The 22830-nt window shown below is 42.7% G+C and overlaps 1 protein-coding gene across 1 annotated transcript in view; it reads left to right on the forward strand.

Moving 5' to 3' along the window:
* LOC132886382 (tRNA modification GTPase MnmE-like) overlaps positions 1 to 18815 on the forward strand; it is a 34311-nt gene extending 15496 nt beyond the window's left edge. The window contains exons 2-5 of the mRNA XM_060920970.1: positions 10156 to 10268; positions 11382 to 11435; positions 11562 to 11613; positions 12308 to 18815. Of these exons, the coding sequence (XP_060776953.1) occupies positions 10253 to 10268; positions 11382 to 11435; positions 11562 to 11613; positions 12308 to 13034 (849 nt within the window). The 5' untranslated portion in view covers positions 10156 to 10252 and the 3' untranslated portion in view covers positions 13035 to 18815. The remainder of the gene's footprint in view (positions 1 to 10155; positions 10269 to 11381; positions 11436 to 11561; positions 11614 to 12307) is intronic.
* The last annotated feature ends 4015 nt before the right edge of the window (positions 18816 to 22830 follow it).

Here is a 22830-nt window from a genome sequence, read left to right on the forward strand (position 1 = left end):
GGAATGTCTAAACACAATGTCTAGTCTACAGAGAAGGTCAAAGACACTAGTTTGCACAGAAAGGATCTAATAATTGACATGAATAATTCTTAACACATGAATGTGTGTTCAGTCAGTAAATTACATCTTGATTTCATCAACATAAGTAAAATAACAAATAACAATATGTCTTTAATAATGCTAAAACAAGGAATGTTATAAGAAAATAAACATAAAAATAAGAACAACTTAAACATAAGAACAATGAGAATATGTCTGAAAGAGAGAGAACAATTAAACAACTAACAGGATTAAACTCATAACTAAATTAGGTTAATGCTTTTAAACTAAAACCCTTAGAATCATAAGATCTTAATTATAATTATAATGTCATTATGAAACTAATCTAGAACTATAAAACTAACATTAATCACGGAATGCATTCATTAATTACGGGATCCAAATCACTACCATAGTATATTTCAATATATTTCAGTATATTTCATAGCTTTTATGAAGCTATGACCTAAGTTTCAACTGAATGAATTAACATAAACATGAACTTTAATTCTACCATTTGAGTGTGTGTGAGTCGATCTGACACTAAAACAGACCTTCAGACACTTCTCTGTTCAAAATACACTCTCATATCAAAGAATAAACAAAATGTTCCCAAACAATGTCCAGCCGGACCTAAGGTCGTTTTTTAACTGAACCTTAAGTTAATCCTTAATTTTGTCACCATTTTAATATTACTGCCTTCTGGGTCAAGAATAGTACTTATATAAACCTAACAATGACATAGACGGCTCTGTGACAGCTGTTCCTGCCAATGCCACACCGGGACCTCCCCCCGCTAAATTATGGCAGGCCCCACTCTTCACTAAATGTGACATTAATTCCCGAAATCCCGGCCAATCAGTCTCCAAAATTATCGAGTGGATAAGGCGAAGATTAACTGCCGCCTTTACTCTAAATTTCTCCCCTCGAAATAGAATGTGGACCGACACTCAGGGGTAGTTGTGAACACCCCCGTGCACACACAACACCTTCACCAATTGTGCTCTCCCCAATGCCTCGTCTTACACCAGGCTTTGGTGGATTGAGGTCTGATTACAGCCGGAGTCCGCCAAAGCCTGATACATATCCCCTTGGATACTCACCGGTATGCGATATGCTCCGGCCCAATCGAGGGCGGTCTCTGGTGCGTCGGGGATCTGGACCACCGCGCCCACCTCCATCACCGAACACTGATGCTGGAGGTGCCCCGGCTCCCCGCAGCGCCAGCATACCGGCCCAGGCTCTCCCTCTGCACCGGTGTTTCGCAGCTCACTCACCTGAGGGGGGGAAGACACAAACATGGAAGTAGGAAACGATAGGGCACCGTGGGTGCGGCGGGCCGGCTGGTGTGGAGCCGGCCCCCGCCTCCGCCGTGGGGGAATGGGGTGAGGATGAGAAACAGAAGGGGAGAGAGAGAGAAGGGAGGGGAGAAGAGAAGACATGCTGTCTTGCTGTCGGAACAGCCGCCATATGGTCCTCCGCCAGCTCGATGGCCTGATCCAGCGATGCTGGGTGATGGCACTGGACCCACTCCGCTGTTCCTTCCAGAAGTCAGGCGATGAATTGTTCCAGCGCCACCAGGTTGATGATTCCCTCGGTGTTGTGGTTGTCGGCCCTCAGCCACTGCCAGCAGGCATCCCAGAGTTGCTGGCCAAACGTGAACGGCCGACCAACCTTCTCCAGGCGCAGCGCACGGAAGCGCTGCCGTTGCTGCTCCAGGGTGCACCCCACACATTGGAGAACGGACCTGCGGAGGTCGGCATAGACCAGCCGGCTGTCGGCGGGGAGCTGTAGTGCAGCCAGCTGTGCCTCGCCCGTTAGCAGGGGGAGGAGGCGCGCCGCTCCACCGGTCAACCCCATGCTTCTGCTGCCTGCTCAAAAAGAGCAAGGAAGGCTTTGGGGTCATCATGCAGACCCATCTTTGTTAGGGTGAGGTGGGGAGGGTCCGTGGCGGTGATGATGGTGGACCCTGCTGACGCAAGCAGGTGCCGGAACGCCTGACGATCTTTCTGCTGTGCCAGCACCAGGGCTTCGAACTGTTGTTCTTGCTCCTTCCGGAGGGCGACCAGCGCCTGGTGCTGGGTCTGTTGGGCCGAGGCGAGGGCATGGACCAGGTCCTTGAAGGGGGAGGACTCCATGGGGCTGTCTCCTTCTGTGTTCCGTCCCGGGTTTCGGCACCACTGTAAAACCAGAGCAGGTGGGTGGAGCACAGAAGCACGGCAGGCCAGAACTGAGTTCTCAGAAACTTTTATTTTTCATGATATGTGTGGCTTTTCAGCTCATTCACACTCTCACACATGCATTCGGGTCGGGAGAGAGCTCCCTTTCTCTGCTCTCTCTCTCCTTTTATAGGGCGCGGTCACTGGGGAAGACACACAAACACAGGTTGGCTCACATCAGGTGCAGTGATTCTGCCACTTACCTTCCCTGACTCCGCCCTACATTCACAGACCGACACTTGACCACGCCCCCGCTGCCACAGTCATCTATAGTAGGCAATGGGAAATGGTTTCGTTTCAGAGCCTTGTTTAGCGGTCTTTGGTCGATGCAGATTCTGGGCTTTCCATTTGGTTTCTGCACCGACACCATACCATTTATCCAATCTGTACTGCAGTGAACTTATCCAATCTGTACTGCGTCTGTACTGTATTGAACTGGTGCAATAATCTCTCTGTCCACAAGACTCTGTAGTTCCTCCTGTAGGGGTTTCATCATAGCCACAGGGACTCTTCACTTTGGGAGTTTCACAGGTTCGACAGTGGAGTCAATCTCTATTTTGTATTCTCCTTCCAAGCATCCATCCCCTGTGAACACATCCTTGAACTCCGTCTTTATCTCATCTAAAGTCCATGTAGACTCACTGGTGTCAGTTGTGGACACAATACTTTCAGTGGCAAATATGTTCTTTATTTATTGGTCACATGCACATTGAAATTCATCCTCTGCATTTAACCCATCTGAAGCAGTGAACACACACACACACACACACACACACACACACACACACACACACACACAGCAGTGGGCAGCCACACTACAGTGCCCGGGGAGCAGTCAGGGGTTCGGTACCTTGCTCAAGGGCACCTCAGCCCAAGGCCACCCCATGTTAACCTAACCGCATGTCTTTGGACTGTGAGGGAAACTGGAGCACCCAGAGGAAACCCACGCAGACAACATGCAAACTCCACACAGAAAGTCTTTCGATTACGTTCGTTATGTCTTATATTAAATATAATTAGGTTTTTTTTTTTCTTTTTTTATCAGATATCTAGTTTTTAGGTTTGTTTACCTGACATGTTTCGATGTACGACTGTCGTCTTCCTCAGAGTGTCACCGGATGTTATTGGTGACGCATCTTTTATCAGCTGATGTTTCCGAAGGCGTGGCCTTCCTGTCTGGTTTGACAGGTCGGTCACGCCTTCTACTGTCTATTCATCCCCTGCAAGATGGCACTCCAGGTATGGGAGAGCATGTATGCTCCCTCATCCCGGTTGATGGTCCTCGGGCTTCGCTTACGGATCTCCATGGCCTCCCTGATCCAGCGCTGATGTTTATTATCTTCTGTGTGGATGACTCTGGCATTCCCCCAGTCCATAATATGATTTTCTCTTTTGCAGTGATCTGTTATAGCTGACTTATAATTTTCCTGTTGTGCCTTCTCTTTTATTGTTCGGGTTTGTCTTGTAGCTGTCTCCTTTTCGCACTCTTTCTTATGTTCATTTTTTCTTGTGTTGAAACTCCTTCCTGTCTCCCCGATGTAAGTTTTATTGCATAATTGACATGGAATCTCATATATGGTGTTGCATCTGTTGTCCGGATGTATTCTGTCTTTGGGATGAACCAGGATCTGACGGAGTGTTGTGTGTGGTTTGACAGGTGTGTTAATGTTGTGTTTCCTCATTGCTCTTTGAATGCGTTCAGTTATTCCCCTAATGTATGGTAATGTCACTACTCCCCTGTGTTCTTGTTTGTTGGTTTGTTTTTTCTCTTTCTTCTGTGTTTTGTTGTTCTTAACCTGTTCCACCCCTTTGGATATTGCCCATTGTGGATATTGACATGCCTTCAGTGCGTGTTGTATATGTTGTTCCTCCTGTTCTTTGTCCTGTGGATCTGTAATTGTTGCTGTGCATTCATGTAATGTTCTAACTACTGATATTTTGTGCAACACACCTGTCAAACCATACACAACACTCCGTCAGATCCTGGTTCATCCCAAAGACAGAATACATCCGGACAACAGATGCAACACCATATATGAGATTCCATGTCAATTATGCAATAAAACTTACATTGGGGAGACAGGAAGGAGTTTCAACACAAGAAAAAATGAACATAAGAAAGAGTGCGAAAAGGAGACAGCTACAAGACAAACCCGAACAATAAAAGAAAAGGCACAACAGGAAAATTATAAGTCAGCTATAACAGATCACTGCAAAAGAGAAAATCATATTATGGACTGGGGGAATGCCAGAGTCATCCGCACAGAAGATAACAAACATCAGCGCTGGATCAGGGAGGCCATGGAGATCCGTAAGCGAAGCCCGAGGACCATCAACCGATATGAGGGAGCATACATGCTCTCCCATACCTGGAGTGCCATCTTGCAGGGGACGAACTGACAGTAGAAGGCGTGACCGACCTGTCAAACCAGACAGGAAGGCCACGCCTTCGGAAACATCAGCTGATAAAAGATGCGTCACCAATAACATCCGGTGACACTCTGAGGAAGACGACAGTCGTACGTCGAAACATGTCAGGTAAACAAACCTAAAAACTAGATGTCTGATAAAAAAAAAAACTATCCACACAGAAAGGCCCTCGCCGGCTGCGAACCCAGAACCTTCTTGCTGTGAGGCGACCGTGCTGACCACTACACCACTGTGCCGCCATACTGTACTTTAATGAGTTTCATAGTTTCGCTAGCTTTCCTGCCAAGCAGGGGTGTTTTACAGTCCTCTCCCACAACTTGAAACTCCAGCCTGTACAACTTCTGGTTTCTGGGATTTCTCACTTTTACCTTGCATTTGCTAACTGGGCGTAACTTGGACTTGTTGTACATCACTAGCACTTTATCTGTGTGTTCAATCTGTGTGTCTGGGTTTAGCATGTGTTCTGGTATAACATTGCATGTCGCTCCACAGTCAATTTGAAAGTTCACCAGGTTGTTGTTGTTGATCATCATTCCAGCGAACAATTGCTGCGTTCCTTTCTGTGTCATTCTCATGTCCTTTACATGATTCACAGCCTCCATCTCCTGTGTAACTGCTGTGACTGTCATTATATCCTCACAGGAGTCTGAGTCCTGTTCTGTAACAGTGTGCACTTTCTTCCTCTGTTCTCCGTTACTCGCTTTGCTCCTGCAGGTCACTGCGAAGCGTTTTTTTCCCCACACTTTTTGCATCTTTTCCCAAAAGCAGGACATTTTTTTGTCTTTCATGTATTCTTCCACAAAACTTGCATGTTATTTCTCTACTTTTGTCTGTCTTTATTTTCCGCTGGAAAGCGTGCACTTCCTCCACCACTCGTCCCTCAATAGTCTTGCTGTGCTCACGGGAGATTTCCATAGCTCTACACACCTGTAGACATTTATCCAGTGTCAGATCATCCTCTCTGAACAGTCTTTCTCTCCAACTTGAGCTGTGTGTGCCACAAATGATCCTATCTCTAATAAGGGAGTATTGTAGCCCACCGAAATTGCAGGTGCTGGCTAGCATCCTCAAATCTGTGTCGTATTTGTCGATCATTTCATTTGGGCCTTGATTTCTTGCAAAAAAGTGATATCTTTCCACAGTCTCATTCATTTTAGGAGTACAATGTTCATCAAACTTTGCTATTGTATGACCCACAGCCCTTTTTTTGTACTCTCACCGCTCATTAGCATGTTGCACAGCTCTCTTCCACGCTCTCTGATGAGGTAGTGAAACAGCATCACTCTGGCAGTGTCGTCCGCGTCTGGTAATGCTAGTCCCATGTAAAGAATAAATTCCTCTTTCCATGAATTCCAGGACTTCGCCAGGTTGCTTGCGTCCATATCCCACTGTGCGGGTGGTTTTAATCCCTCCATGTCTCACTCGTGAACAGGTGTGTCTCCTTCCACACACTCGTCTGGACCGCGTGTCGGTGGTTACGGTGTTTTCACGCTGTAAATCCGCTGCTCGTCAGCTGGACCGCTGCTGCCATGTTTCAGTTTGTTCTGTCCTCTCTTGACTATACAAACTGGACGGTTGAGTATAACTCTTACTCACAGGGAACTTTATTAAACACTTCTGTAACTCACTCTTTAGTACAATGCAGTCTGTACTCATCGCAGGTACAACAACAACTGCGCATGTGCGGCGCCTCCTAATGCAGTCCGTGTGTAAACAACAGTATGAGACAATCCCATTGTTACAGGCAAGAACCATTCACAACAGCCGACAAAGTTGCATCATCACCTAGTTTTCGTGGCGATTTATCACAGTATGCGAGTTCGTTGCCAACTGATGCTAAGCAAAGATATGCAGCAAAGCTTCTGTACAGCAGTGGCACCAAAGTTTTGCCTGATCCTTACGCAGTTATGGACAAATGGGACCCAAATCCAAGCGCCTGACCCGACCTGACCTTCAGCGATATCCACCTGTCTGTGACTGACACGCCTTCAATCTACACAACAGAATCAATGAAAGCCTACAAATCTCAATGCATACAAGTCTTAATTATTCAGTTGTTTTATTGAAATGCTCATTTATATTTGCTTTTTGTGCCAAATAATAATAAGACAAAGATTAAATCGGCACAATATAATCTTTGAAACACAAGTTAATGTTGTTGCTTCACACGCACACACCAAAGATCTGCAGTACAGCACTAAACTTCAGCAAGTTCTACATTTAGAACGCACAAGCAGTGTTTTAAATCCAGGCTGTGCTATTTATCTTCAAATACATATCATGAAAAGTTCGACCAATCTTCTAATGTCAAATATTTATACTGCAAAAAGTACATAAACTTGCCGTGAGTGCATTTGTGGAAATCGTACTCATGTGCGCTGCATACAAATCAGCTGCTCGTGCATTTTTACTCCTCTTTTGGTTGATATCGAAGCAATGTCAGCGCACAACATATTATTTCTGATGAGGAAATTTTATCTAATCATAATATTAAACTGCAAAACAAAATAATAAAAAATCACGTGTAAAGTAATTAAAGTGTCGAAAGCAAACACGGTCGTTGTCGGTAGGTTCCCACTTGTCACGCTTAATTGCTGCGATCCAAAGCTTTCGGCGAGCTTCAGGTTTCTTTGGTCTGCGGTAAAAGCTCTTGGGATCATTCTTATCAAATCTGTATGTTCAGCCAATAACACGACACTACCCTAATCAATTCATGACCCAATAACTCAGATCGGCCATTTATAAATGGCCTCTTGCCAACCAAAACATCACGTGACCATTTGGTGACGTCACGCCGAACTTTGCTAGACGTAAGAAATACGGACATTTGATACAAGGTTCTTATTTTGTCATGCAACACAGGAATATGGAGTGCAGCCACAGTCACATCGCCTTGGAGAGGATGGAGATATAACCATATGGTGTTTATTGTTCATTATTTGTTGTTCATCGTTTATTGTTCAACCTCTCAGTTCACTTCAGGAACAGGTTTTGTATACGCTCACTGAGCACTCGAGGAACACAGGGCCTCCATTTGCTCTTAAAACAGCCTCAATTCTTTATTCTGTAATACACAGCGCTTCTTTATTCTTCCCTGTTTGTTGCATGTTCTTCATTCCATGATTCGTGATGAACGAAAACAGAACTAAAGTTTTAAAATGTTTTTAGTAATCAGGCAAACTATTTTCTTTCCTGTCTTTGCTTTTTATCACGGTAGTATTGACTGTGGTTATCGATTAATTCACATGGACCGTCTCATCCAAAAGAACCCTTTCTACATTTCATTGGAACACAAACTTGAGTCAAAGATCTGATTGTTACAATGGCATCGATTCCACGAGATGTTGGAAACATGCTTTTGAGATTCTGGTCCATGTTGACATGATGCACCGTGCAATTACTGCAGATTTTTCAGGTGCACTTTCATGCAGCAAATCTCCTGTTCTACCACATTCCAAAGGTGTTCTATTGGATTCGGATGCAGTGACTGGGAAGGCCCCTGAAGTACGCTGAACTCAGTGTCATGTTTAGGGTTGCCACCCGTCCCGTATAATACAGGATCATCCCGTATTTGAACATAAAATACTGCCAATGACAATGTACAATTTAAAACATCTAAACCTTAGTCTCCTCTGTATCATCCATAAACATGATAGACATGAATTTTTTTCAAGCTCAGGAAAAAAAGGATGAAACTATCTTGTAGTATTTAATAGTCCAGTCCATACATATTTTAATCAAATTAATGACGCCTCTTCAGGTAACTGCCACACTGTTAAGCACAACCTGAGCTTTAACCGTGCCGATTGTGCACAGAAGCTGATTCTGAACATCTTTCAAGACTCAAATTGCCAAGAAAATGTCTTGTGGGAGAACAAAATCAGGAGGCATTAGCAAATGCCGTGGTGAACATTTTGACATCAGAAAGACCGCCCACTTTTTTTTTTGGGGGGGGGGGGTTGTTGTTGCTTGGAAGCGTCCCTTATTTCTCCACACAGAAGGTGGCAACCCTAGTCATGTTCATGAAACTAGTTTGAGATGACTTGCTTTGTGACATGGTGCATTGTCATGCTGGAAGTATCCAGTAGAAGATGGTAAATTGTGCCCAGGAAGGGAGACACATGGTCAACAGCAGTACTCAAATAGACTGGCATTCAAGCAATGATTGATAAGCATTAACGACCCAAAGTGTGCCAAAAATTCCCCACACCATGACCTGAGCTCCACCAGTCTGGACTGTTGGCAGAAGGCAGGTTGGGTCCATGGACTCATGCTGTTGGTGCCAAATTCTGACCTGAGTATCTGTGTGCCTCAGCAGAAATCGAGATTCATCAGACCAAACCACATTTTTCCAGTCCTTAACTGTTCAGATTTGGTGAGCCTGTGCCCACTGCAGCCTCAGCTTTCTATTCTTGGCTGACAGGAGGGAACCTGGCGTGATCTTCGGCTGTTGTGTCCCATCCGCCTAAAGGTTCGACATTGGACATTCTGAGATGCTTTTCATTTTTGTCATTCTATTTTTGTGTCCGTTACAGAAATCAATTAGCCATTTTTGTTTTTATTAATAGACATCACGGGTACAACATTTCAAAGCAAATTGTCTTTATTTTCCTTCTTGAAGTAAAAAAAAAAGAAATTGAAAATGAAATAAAGCTGAATAGAATCAGTTTTTCTGCAACTTGTGGGGGTCACTGATGGGTAACATGCTCAACTCACTGCAACCAATGCAATCTGGAGTCGGTCATTTACCATTCACTTAAAATTTGTGATCTAGTCTGGCAATGGCAGAAATCATATTTTTAAATCACTTCAGATGAAGCCAGATAATTTCTGAGAATTTATTCTCAATGAAATTGTCGGTAAGAGGAAGAGGCTGGGGGCGGCACGGTGGTGTAATGGTTAGTGCTGTCGCCTCACAGCAAGAAGGTCCTGGGTTCGAGCCCCGTGGCCGGCGAGGGCCTTTCTGTGCGGAGTTTGCATGTTCTCCCCGTGTCCGCGTGGGTTTCCTCCGGGTGCTCCGGTTTCCCCCACAGTCCAAAGACATGCAGGTTAGGTTAACTGGTGACTCTAAATTGAGCGTAGGTGTGAATGTGAGTGTGAATGGTTGTCTGTGTCTATGTGTCAGCCCTGTGATGACCTGGCGACTTGTCCAGGGTGAACCCCGCCTTTCACCCGTAGTCAGCTGGGATAGGCTCCAGCTCGCCTGCGACCCTGTAGAACAGGATAAAGCGGCTACAGATAATGAGATGAGATGAGGAAGAGGCTGGATGCTTAAAAGTGATTAAAAGAAGATGCATGTTGGAAACAAAAATAATTTAAAAATAAAACTGACCTTAATTACAGGTGAATTAATGAATTATATTTAAGTTTAATTGGTTCATTACATCTAGTCTGGCATACAAAATTTAGTTTCTGTCTTGGGGTTTAATTCTCCTAATAGTGTTTTTTCCCTTTTCACTGTTTCCAGCCTTCTCGAATTTAATGTGCATCATGTTGCCCTCTACGGGCTGGAGATTGTAACTGCTGGACTAAACTGCATAACAAACGAGCACCAGTCTTGTGAAATGGTGGGAAAGAGATGTAAGTGTTCCTCAAACTTGTTCAAGTTTCTGGCTTGATAAGGTGTCTGTGGTGACGAAACGCATGCAAACGACTCGTGATTTCAGGTTGTGTTGGTCCAATCTACTGTTTTTCATGTTGGGGAAGCCTTGGCCTAAAGGTTCAAGAAGCAGCTTTGGGACCAAAAGGTTGCTGACTTGATTCCCTGGACCAGCAGGATGGACCAGGCTCAAGTGCCCTTGAGTAAAGCACCTAACCCCCAAGTGCTCCCTGAGCTGCCCACTGCTGTGGGTATGTCAGGGTCCTGTTGTATGATGCTCTGGAAAAGAGCATCTGCTAAACGCCTGTAATGTAATGTAATTAATGTGTGTTCTGGGTGATCCAAAGATAAGTGGACAGTTCTATGTCCAGGATTCAACAGGGTCATGTGTCTTGAGGACGGCTGGTATTAACATCCATTAACGTTAAATCTGATCACAAGTCGACCGCTGAAACACAAAGCCGTTTACACCTGGCATTATCAACACTGTGACCTCTTGGATTTGGAGTTCACATTTCTGCTGGAGGAAAAGTGGGGTGTGAATTTATAACGTTATTCTTCTGCTGCATTCATTTTAAAGCAGAAATGACCCAGGAGTCTTATTTTACGTCCTTGTACAGGCTGTTTAAACACTTCACTCACATGATCATATCACAAAAATTATAAATGAACGGCAGATGAGACGACAAGAGAAGCTACAAAAGGCAGCTGCTGACATTTCTGCTGTTTTAGCCACAAGACCACACAGAATATTATGGGGCACCAGGAGTGTGGCCAATTTACACAACGCAGAGAGGGGGATCATGGGGAAATGTGGCACGCAGAGATGCAGAAACATGCTATTTTATTTGTTTGTTTAGATTTAACATTTCATATTCAGATCTATTTTGTGTTGTTTGTGTTCGATGAAAACCAGTAAATAAATGTTCACACCAAAAAGAACCATGAAAATTGTAATCCAACTGTAATCAGTGTGGTATTGGATGAAGACTGTCCCTGACAAACAAATTTAAAGTCATGGCAAACTGCTCAGTTTTAGAGTTTGTTCATTTCTTTATTTGTTTATTGATATTATTATTTTTTCGCATTTGCAGCTGAAAGTTTGGGCGACTGCAGTTCCCTCAGCACCCCGACTTCCCACGTCCTCGGTACGTACAGAGGCTTCACTGTACTGAGCGTTTAATGTGACTAATTTATTTTGCTCTGAGAATGTTTTTCTCTGACTTGAAACTCAGACTTGGAAAATAAAACCCTGATTTACTTCTTGATATCAGATATCAGCAACAGAACACCAATCATGGCAGATTTTCATAATTCCTCTGAAAGGTAAGGCTTCATCTGATAAAATTTTTGTTTTTCACCAGACTGAAATTTTAAACAAGTAATGCAGATGCACTTAATTATAGTCTACCAAAAAATGTTGCCTTATTTAGTAAATGGGCATTGCAGGCAGCCATTTTTCAGTAACCCACGACAGAGCACCAAACACATGACAAGAAGTAAACAATGTTTTTGATAACCTCCGTTACACAGATAATGGAAGGAAAGTCTGCCGAATCCATCCATTATCTGTAGCCGCTTATCCTGTGCAGGGTCGTGGGCTGGAGCCTATCCCAGCTGACTATGGGTGAGAGGCAGGGTTCACCCTGGACAAGTTGCCAGATCATTGCAGGGTGACACACAGAGACAAACAACCATTCACTCTCACATTCACACCTACGGTCAATTTAGAGTCACCAGTTAACCTAACCTGCATGTCTTTGGACTGTGGGGGAAACCGGAGCACCCGGAGGAAACCCACACAGACACGGGGAGAACATGCAAACTCCGCACAGAAAGGCCCTCGCCGGCCACGGGGCTCGAACCCAGGACCTTCTTGCTGTGAGGCGACAGTGCTAACCACTACACCACTGTGCCGCCAGCCTGCCAAATGTGTGGATCAAATTTAATATGCAGGGTGGGACGGAGTTAGAATGCACTGTACCTTACATTAATCCATAAACCATTATTTTTTGTGTAGGAATGAAGACTTGGACACTTCAACAGAAACACAACTAAATGAAATCAGAAGAAACAGCAGAACAATAGAAGGATTCATCACAAGATATATTCTCAACACAAGGAGTGTATTTGATGGTGAAGGACTGAAGAGAGAAGCATTTGGAGAAAAAGACACCAACAAACCTCACAAAACCATCTTACTAGTGGGAGAAACAGGAACAGGAAAGTCAACTGTTATCAATGCCATGGTCAATTACCTGCTGGGTGTTGAAAGTAAAGACAGAGTTTGGTGTGAGATCATAGAGACAAAAGAAAACCAAACCAATACTCCGACAAATGCAGTCACAGTATATGATGTGTTTACTGAACACGACCCGTTATCCCTGACCATCATCGACACACCTGGATTTGGACACACTGATGGTATTCAGGAGGATTTAAATGTAGCTGAAGGTTTACATGAGTTAATTAGATCTAAAGATGAAGTTCATGAAATTGATGCAGTTTGTCTTGTGGTGACCTCAACCACTGCTCACATCACTGACAGACGGCGGTATATTTTTAATGCCGTTCTCTCATTATTTGGCCATGACGTGGAGAAAAACATTGTTGTGTTCGTCACACACGCTCCGAGAAAACCTACAAATGTCATTAAAGCCATCAAGGAATTCAAAATCCCGTGTGCTCAGACTGATAAAGGGGAGCCTGTGTATTTCAGGTTCGACAACAGTTCCTGTGAATACTGATGAGGAAATATTAGAGGATTATGAAGCTTCATGGAAACTGATAAACAAAACAATGGAGAGCTTTCTGACCTTTCTGAAAGAAAGTAAAGCCATAAGTTTGAAAATAACTGAAGCAGTGCTGAGAAAACACAAACAACTGACAGCATCCATCTCCAATCTAAAGGATCGAATCACACTGACGGAACTAAAACAAAAAGAGCTTCAGCAGGCAAAAGAGGCTTTACAGGAACATGAGAAAAAAGGCGACCATCATAACTGGGAATATGAAGTGGATGAGACTTACAAAGACAAGGTACCAATAGAATTTAGCTGGCGGAACATGTTCACCAGATATGACAGTGATCATGTCATCAGACATGTCAGAGACAGAGATCTCTCATGGTGTCGTGTCATGTCTGAGGCTAAGTGCACAGTGTGTACTGGGAAGTGTCGGGTCAGTGATCATACAAAAGAAAACAAAATCTATGTGAGTAAGACAAGGAAGGTCAAGAAGACAAAGGAAGATCTGAAAAAGAAATACGAGACAGAGTCTAGAGAGAAAAAGAGCTTGATAAGTAAACTGGAGAAAGAAAAAACAGAAATGGAGAACAAAAAAATCAGACTGGTGAATGAGTGTTGAGTGTGTGCTAGCGCTTGAGGAGATCGCCTTAAAGCCTGACTCTGTGTTTACACTGCAGCATCTGGACTATTTGATTGAGAAAGTGAAGGAAACAGGAAACACAACCCAAGTGCAGAAACTTGAAGAAATAAAACAAAGAGCTGATGATAAACAGGTGGCAAAGCTAATACAATGGTTCAGCACAATGCAAATGAAATAGGAGTTAATCGGAGAAAATTGGAAAAGAAGTGAGCTTCATTGAAATTGTAGTAATCACATGATGTGCACAGTATAGGTAATTCAAAAGTATTGCCACCCAAAAGATATAAAATTTGTGTAAAATAATTAAGTGATTTATGAATGACTGAGCAATAAGACTAATGAAAGTGTCTCTATACATATTATAAATCTTAAATTACTTGGATATTCATCATGGTCCAAAATTAATTTAAAATAATTTCTATTCAATTAACTTTAAATTAGGGTGTTTCACATAAATCTTCATTTCTCTAATGACTGTTTCTGACGCTTTGAGGTAAAATGTAATTAAAATCCCACTGTCAGGTTTTTTGTCTATTATTCGTTTAATTCCTCAGTAATTACATTTAAGTACGAGTGTTTTTTTTTAAACCATTCTATTTGTTAGGGGTGGCGAGATTAGGATCCAGAAGCAGAACACACAGGCAGTAATCCAATAAATAATGAGATTTAATTCAGGGAAAGGGTGTGGCAAAAAAGGTAAACAAACAAATGACAAAAAAAATAGTCCAGGTAAAAAGAGACAAAAAACTTGACAAAAACACAAGACAGACAAAAACGCTAGAGCAAAAAAACCATAAACAAGAAAAAAAAACCTAAGTGCAAAAACCATGAAACACAAAAAAGGCACAAAAACGACTAGAACAGCAAAACAGGACGTTCTGGCAAAATCAGGGTCTGAAAACGGCTTATTTATACACAGCAGAGAGAACCAGGAAGTGAATTCCCGTCCTGGATCCGGATTAGCGCTGAGCTGGGAGATAAGTAATCTCCAGAGTGAAAGTCCGGAGTGGAGCATGACAATTTTTAGAGCTGTTTTTTGTCCAGGACGTTGTGTGAAGATTGATGCCATCACGAATTCTTCCAAATTCTACCAAACTTTAGCCTGAGACTTGGTTGCCTCTGCCAGGAGGTCAATTTGTAGTCGTACCGTCGATTGCTCTTTCAGAAATCATTATGTCGGAATTTAATTTTATGAAGGATGGCAATAATCCTGGTGGTGACTTTTGGGTCTCTTCTACATCATAGACTCTCGAGAAAACATGGAAAGCCAATTAATGTATCATTTTCACCAGTTGTTTAACTTTATCTGGTCAGTAAACATGATTATAAGAGAGTGACAATTTTATATCTGTCAGTTAACAAACAACACAACTCCAAGTAAACACGTTTTAAAATGAACTGGAGCTTCTGTCAGTTCTACAGAGATAAATAGACAAACATGAACAACAGATGAAGTAAAGTTGAGTTCTGATAGATAGTTTTCACTGACGTCACGGCATTCCGGGGAACGCCCCCCAGCCGCCATCTTGGAGGGCAAACAAAACGGACCATCGCCACTACCGGCTACGTTATCTCGGACGAATTTATGAAGTTATATAGTCAGTTTTCTAAAATAAAGATCAATGTCGGCAAAATCAAGCAAACAGAAGTATATAGATACATTAGACGACATCTCACGACAACGGTATGCAGCCAAACTGGCCTTGATTGGGGGAATTGACCCCTACGAAGTGGACAAAGATGCATTTTCAAGTGACTATGCAGGGCTGCCAAAGCCTGAAACTGCCAAAGCCTGAAACTGACTTCATCAAACTTTAAAGGCTGAAAGGCTGTCTGATATATACAACTTTATATATTCACAGCGCACCTTTTATCACGCAGATCCGGTTTTTTTTTTTTTTAGGGGGGGCGTTGGGAGTGTCTGATTATAATTTCAAAGTAAATTCTGTATTAAAATTACTAAATAAGCAAATCCATTACAGTCCATGAAACAGGAAGTATAAGGATGAGAAAAAAACAGTTTAAATCGGGAAGCTGCGCACATTTGCGCAGTCCTGCACACCGCTCAGGCTGCACAGCTTCCCGATTTAAACTGTTTTTTAAATCTGCGCGATTCAGGCGGCATCCGCCAAAAGGCGCGCTGTTTGCATCCCAAACACAAATCAAATCATACAGAATAGACCTAAAATGTTTTTCAAAAATGAGCCTTGCGTGAGTGAAGTGACAAGTTTCAAATAGAAACGTGACAAACGAGCGATATTAAGTGTACATTACAATGTAAACGTACACTCAGCGGTTCCAGTTAGGCATTCTCCAGAGATTGTTCACATGATGTTTTGGTTTCCAAAAACAAACTTAAACACAATTGATTGTTTATTTAAACAACTTACCACTTATAAAATGATCGGAGCAGACTTTGCTGTGTTTGGAAGGCTGATAATCCTTGCGGTTGATTCTCGCAAGCCATAGATTTCTCCTTTGTATGCTGAGTGCTCCCGTACAGTGGGAATTCCATAAAAGCTCCGCTTGACTTCATCATCTGACCTATTAAGACAGCCGTGAATACAACAAGTGTGCACCATTGCAAGTTTTAAATAGTAGGAATGTAACTATAAATGTAAATAATATATAAATGAATGTAACTCGCGTGCTACAATGTGTGCTCAGTGACCCGTACGGTAAGCTTGCCCTCCAAGATGGCCGCCACCAGGGAATCCCCGACTCTGTGACGTCATGTGAAAACTATCTCTAAAATGTTCTTCAGAGGACTTGAAGCATGAACAAAACAAACAAAGGCAAGGCAACAACCAGGAACAAACAAAACCAAAATCAAGAGAAGGCAACAACAAGAACCACATAACATCGATACAGACAACATCTGTACAGATACAGACTTCTCAGGAAAAACAACCATCAAACCACTGAAGAGAGACCACACAGAACGTTAATAGTTCAATTGAGGTGTGCACAAACACAGGAAACCAATCGAACAACCAAAGAACACAACCAAAATATCAGTGAGGGTCCTCTCTGCTGGTCTTGAAAGGAATTGTTCTTGGTGGACGTGACTGTGGGGCATTTTATGCTGCTAAATTAAGATGTTTTCATGGGAAGAAGGCATTACAACAAAAATCAGTAAAATTTTCAGACTGCAGAAGAACATCATTTTGAAGGACAGCCTTCCAGACATCAGCTTCACCAGTTGGTTTCATTCCCTGAGGAAATGCACTGGGCCATAGGAATGGAATGGAAAATCCACTGTCCTCATCAGTCTTTGTCAAGAAAAAGTAAAACTGGATTGTGACACACTGCCTGTTGTTTTATGTATTATTTATAATCATTGCCTAACTGAGCATCCTCTCAGTGTTGGAGCTCCATCTTCCTCTGATTCTGGAGCGGTAAAGCAGTAATGGAGGTGTGGAAGTGGTTTCATGCTGTTTGTCAGCACATGGACAAACCAGAAACAAAGACGCGAACTAAGAGACGTCCTGACTGACCTCTCCACTGATCACCTGTCCATACCTGTTCCAGAGTCGCATACAGGCCAGAAAACAGCAAGAATTTCATCTTTATCTTGGATAGAACGCATCTAATATCTTCCTCTGGCAATTGATGTAATTTTTAAACTTGTTGGTAGTCTTGGGGACGAGATATAATCAGAAAATATTGGACTTCATGGCAGTAACAGTCACTCTGCCTCGTGTTGTACAGCATCACAGGGTTCCATACACACACGTTTTAGATAAGACAGTCCACCTACTGAGGTGTAGTTTGAAAGGAAACTGGAGAGACAGACACGAGGAGAACATGAGGAACCCCACAGTCTGTACCCTGAGATCAGGATTGAACCAGTGACCCTGAAGCTGTGAGTCGAGAACGCGACCCGCTGAACCAGCATGCAGCCCACATTATACTGTATACATTTATTAATCACAATCTATCTCCATCTGTCTATACGACAATCTATCTTGATATAATTTTTGAAATTCTTTATTTCTAATTTCGGTATTGTAACTGTAAGTGCTTGCAAAAACCTTCTGTGGTCAGTCGGGCCTCAGGATGAGTAAGATTTGCTGTTTATTATTATTATTATTAGTAGTAGTAGGAACAATAGTGTGTTCGAGCAGTCTAATGCAGTTATAATACTGTATCAACTGATAATTGTGACACTTTGACCCATCATATTGTTTGAACAGTGATCTGATTTTACTCTTTCCTTGAATGTTTAAAAAAATGTATCAAACCAACAATTTAAACAATTTAACCCCCACTAGGCCACCAGGGGGATGACTAAAATGCAGAGGCGTGAGGCGGAAGTAGAAAAAGTATCAAACAACAGTTTATTTACACTATGTACAATATTTACAATCCGATGAAAAAACAAAAAAAAAGAAAATCCAAAAGCTCAGAAGATAACAAAAATAAAAATATCCAAAGGTGCAAAGTCCAAAAACAAAAGGAAAGGCAAAATGCTGAACGCTCAGAAGATCCAAAAACACAGTAAATACTTAAGTCCAAAAGAAAAGCAAAGTGCAAAACAAAGAACACGGTACAGAGGAAACTGGAGATAAACATAACAGCACAAAGACTCCGTGACAAGAGGACTGAACTCAGGGGGTATAAATACACAAACTAAATTGAACACAGGTGAAAATAATCAGGACTAAACAGGCAATTAACAAAAACACAAAACACAGGAACAGTGGCGGCCTCTAGAGGCCAAAACAAACATGACACGAAAAGGAAATAACAGCGGCCTCTAGAGGCCAAAACAGTCCCAGTCCGAACAGGTATTGTAACTGTAAGTGCTTGCAAAAACCTTCTGTGGTCAGTCGGGCCTCAGGATGAGTAAGATTTGCTGTTTATTATTATTATTATTATTATTATTAGTACTGTAGGAACAATAGTGTGTTCGAGCAGTCTAATGCAGTTATAATACTGTATCGACTGATAATTGTGACACTTTGACCCATCATATTGTTTGAACAGTGATCTGATTTTACTCTTTCCTTGAATGTTTAAAAAATGCATCAAACCAACAATTTAAAGAAAATTACAAACAAAATTCTTGCAACACAATATGTACTTTCACAAAATTCTGTTTTATGGTTTGATAATTTTCATGGAGTTTTTAATTTCTCTTAAGCATATTCTCACTTACCATCTGTGTGTTTAATCCATACAAAATTCTTATGTTATTGCTGGATTAAAATAAATATCAAATAAATCTCACTGTGTGCTTTTAGAAGGAATGTTTCGAAAAATTACACAATTATTTGTCGCACTCCAGTTTGCACATTTTGCATCAATATTAAATGAATCTGTGTTGAAGAATTCAGCTTTTTTGCACATGGATATGTGTCGTTTTAAAATGAACACAACCTGTGAATTTGTTCACAGCATTGAACACAATATGTGTCGCCTGATCTGCTCGACACAAACTCAGTGTCAGGTTTTTAATGCATGAGCTGTTTGATTTCGCTGTACAGCAGCAGCCTGGAGTCCGGTTATGGCATCAACTCGACATTTTGTTTTCATTCTAATATTATATTTTATATGATTACCATTTCATTATGTAAATAACAAAAAAAGATCTGCATCCCAGAAGTCACTGAACGCCTCTGAACATCCTCTCTGTTTCTCAGAGACGATGTAAACAACACTGCTCATGTCAGCCATTTTAGAAGTGAGTCAGTCCCTCTTTACCATATTACCAACCGCCTGAGAATGGAAAGTGGTCGATCAGATTGTGTGACAGTCACTCCCTTCTAGGGGGTCCTGTAAATCATGATTTACAGTAGTACAGTACAGCGGCATTTACAATATCTGAGGGCTTTCTTGAGATCTTTGAGATGTGCGGGACTGACAGTAAACCCAAGGAAGTGTACAATTGGATGGATGGAAGTACGGTATTTGGGCTTCCACATGGGTCATGGGCAGATGCGTCCCCAAATTGATAAAACTTCAGTGACTGTGGCCTGCCCAAGACCCAAGACCAAAAAGCGGCTGAAGCAGTTCTTGGGGCTGGTTGGCTGCTTCAGGAGATTTATAGCTAATTTTTTGGAATTGAGGAGTCCCACAGTGATTGGAGCAGCCCGGTGGTCTTTGTGTCCAAGACTGACAGTTTAATTCAGTTTTGTGTGGATTTTAGAAAAGTCAGCGTGGTGTCTAAGTTTGACACGTATCTGATGCTTCACAATGATGAAATGCTCCATCGGTTAGATACGGCTTGCTTTTATTTCACACTGGATTTGACAAAGGGATATTGGCAGATCTCTTATCCCATGAGAAAATATGGGAGGAAACTGGAGCCCCTGGAGAAAACCCACCCAGTCACGAGGAGAACATGCATCACCATGGAGAAAGGCCCCGGTCAGCTTTGAACCCAGTACCTGCTTGTCACAGGGTGCACCACCATGCCACCCATGGCTTTACTCCACTTTAAAACAAACAAACCCAATAATCTGATTGATCATTGAGGTGAAAAAGGGAAACTTTATTTTTGGTTTCCAGTTCTGATGAATAAAACAGATATGTTAAGAATCTTTATCAGTGTTTATTCAATAATTTTCACTAAATTTTGTTTTGAGCTCAGGCTGTTCTTTGTGATCATTCTGATCAAACAGTTGTGGTTCTTGTCCTCAAAAGAAAATGCAGTGAACTGACAGAACCACAGTGAGGCACTGTTTACTTTATTCTGAGCTGGGGTTGATGGGTGACGTCATGATGAGTTAGATTAGATTAGATTAGATTAGATTAGATTAGATTAGACTAGATTAGATTAGATTAGATTAGATTCACTTTATTGATCCCACATCGGGGAAATTCACGTGTTCCAGTAGCAAGATGTCATACAGATAACAAATAAAACTGAAATAAAAGTTAGACAAACGAAAGATTAAATACAGAGGGCTATTTGCATTATCTACCGTGAAAAAGTACCTATAGAAATATTGCCTTATTGAGAGGCTCAGAAAAATTGCACATTACAGGTAGACTTTGTATATATACAGTATATAAAGTATGTAAAAAATAATTTAAGACCTATCTTATTGCATGTAATAATTGCATCGCAGAGGTAGTAGTGGTGAAGTAGTGCAAATATAACGACAAACAGGTTATTGGTGCTACGTTACAAGTTGTGGGTGTTCTACAGTTTGACAGCAGTAGGTATGAATGACATGCGGTATCTCTCCTTCTTACACCGTGGGTGTAGCAGTCTACTACTAAAAGAGCTGCTTAAGGCCCCCACAGCCTCATGTAGGGGGTGAGAGGGGTTATCCATGATTGAGGTCAGCTTGGCTAACATCCTCCTCTCACCCACCACCTCAATGGAGTCCAGAGGACAGTCCAAGACTGAGCCAGCCCTTCTGACCAGTTTATTAAGTTTCTTCCTGTCCCTCTCTGAACTTCCACAGCCCCAGCAGACCACAGCGTAGAAAATCACTGATGCCACCACAGAGTCATAAAAAGTCCTAAGCAGTGTCCTGCACACACCAAAAGACCTCAGTCTTCTCAAGAGGTGGAGGCGACTTTGGCCCTTCTTGTACAGGGCATCTGTGTTGTTAGTCCAGTCCAGTTTATTGTTGAGGTGAACACCCAGGTATTTGTACTCCTCCACGATCTTTTATGTCTCAAAATGTTGACATAAAAACGATATGATTATAATACCTAGAACCTTTAATATATGATTAAATATAATCCCTCAGATCTGTCCATCACTGAATCCGAATAAAAGTGTAAATCAGTGAATCACCTCTGGCCAAAAACAAATTGAATCAGGTCACAGACAGAAATGTTTTTGGAACAAATAATCCTGATTGGTTCAGTCTCAGCACTAAAGGTGAGTAAACCTCCTTCCAAAGCTGATAGAGATCTGCATGTGTGTGAATCAGGTGTTTGTACAAAACAGAATTATTAACAATAGCACCATATTATAACTTTAAATGATCCTGTATTTCACAAAACGCCAAACTGCTTTTCAAACATGTTGGAAATTTTGGGCCTGATATTTTTTGTTTCTCTGGGAAAGCTGACCTTGATCAGTGTCTTATGGGTTTAAAAAAAGAAAAGAAAAAGGCCAAGCAGTCCGAGTTCAAGAAGTGTCTCTGTGCCATGAGCCACATATTTGTCGAGATGTTGATGGAAGATCTGGAGATCTGGAACACACCGAATCCTGGAGGACAGTCTGGGTTTTTTATTTTTTAAATGTCTCTGAACTCCACCTGCGTCACGCGCTCATTCTGTTGTCTTTCAAATGTAAACACTAAAAGAACACGCGTGAGCGCCCTCCTTCACCAACAGACATTTCTGGCTCAGGTGCAACAAAACACACACAGAGTTTGGATTTGTGTTGATGTTGCCAGGAAAACTGATTTCTTCCCAGGAATTAATCATAAAAAACAGAGATGAGAAAAACAGTGACAGTCGAAGGCACAAAATGCTCATGTTTCATTATCATAAAAAAGTGCTGTGTGGCAGCGGGGGCGTGGTCAAGCACCGGTCTGTGACAGGAGGGCGGAGTCAGGGAAGGTAAGTGGGAGAATCACTCCACCTGACTGCAATTAACCTGTTTGTGTGTGTCTTCCCAGTGACCGCACCCTATTTAGGAAGGGAGAGCAGAGGAGCTCATCCCCGAACAAGACGCCAGTTGTGTGTGTGCGAAAAGTTGTTAGACTGAAAAGTGTGGCCATAAAGCCCTATTTTGACCCTGATCTCTGTCCTGCCGTCTTCTGTGCTCCACCCTTCCACACGAACCGCTACAGTGGTGCTGAAACCCGGGAGTGGAGCACCAACGCCGAACCGCCCCATGGAGTCTTCCCTGTTCGCCGACCTGGTCCACGCCCTCGCCACAGCCCAGCAAAGCCAGCAACCGGCGCTAGTCACGCTCCGTAAGGAGCAGGAGCAGCTCTTTGAGGCCCTGGTGTTGGCCCAGCAAGAGGACCGACAGGCGTTCCGGCACCTCCTCGCGTCGGCGGGGACAACCGATGCTTCCACCGCGGGCCCGTCCTCCCTCACCCTGACAAAGATGGGCCCACAGGATGACCCCGAGGCTTTCATCACGCTCTTTGAGCAAGTCGCGGAGACCTCGGGGTGGCCAATGGACCAGCGTGCGGTGCGCCTCCTCCCCCTGCTAATGGGAGAGGCACAGCTGGC

This window comes from Neoarius graeffei, chromosome 5, assembly GCF_027579695.1.
Source record: "Neoarius graeffei isolate fNeoGra1 chromosome 5, fNeoGra1.pri, whole genome shotgun sequence".
NCBI lineage: Eukaryota > Metazoa > Chordata > Actinopteri > Siluriformes > Ariidae > Neoarius > Neoarius graeffei.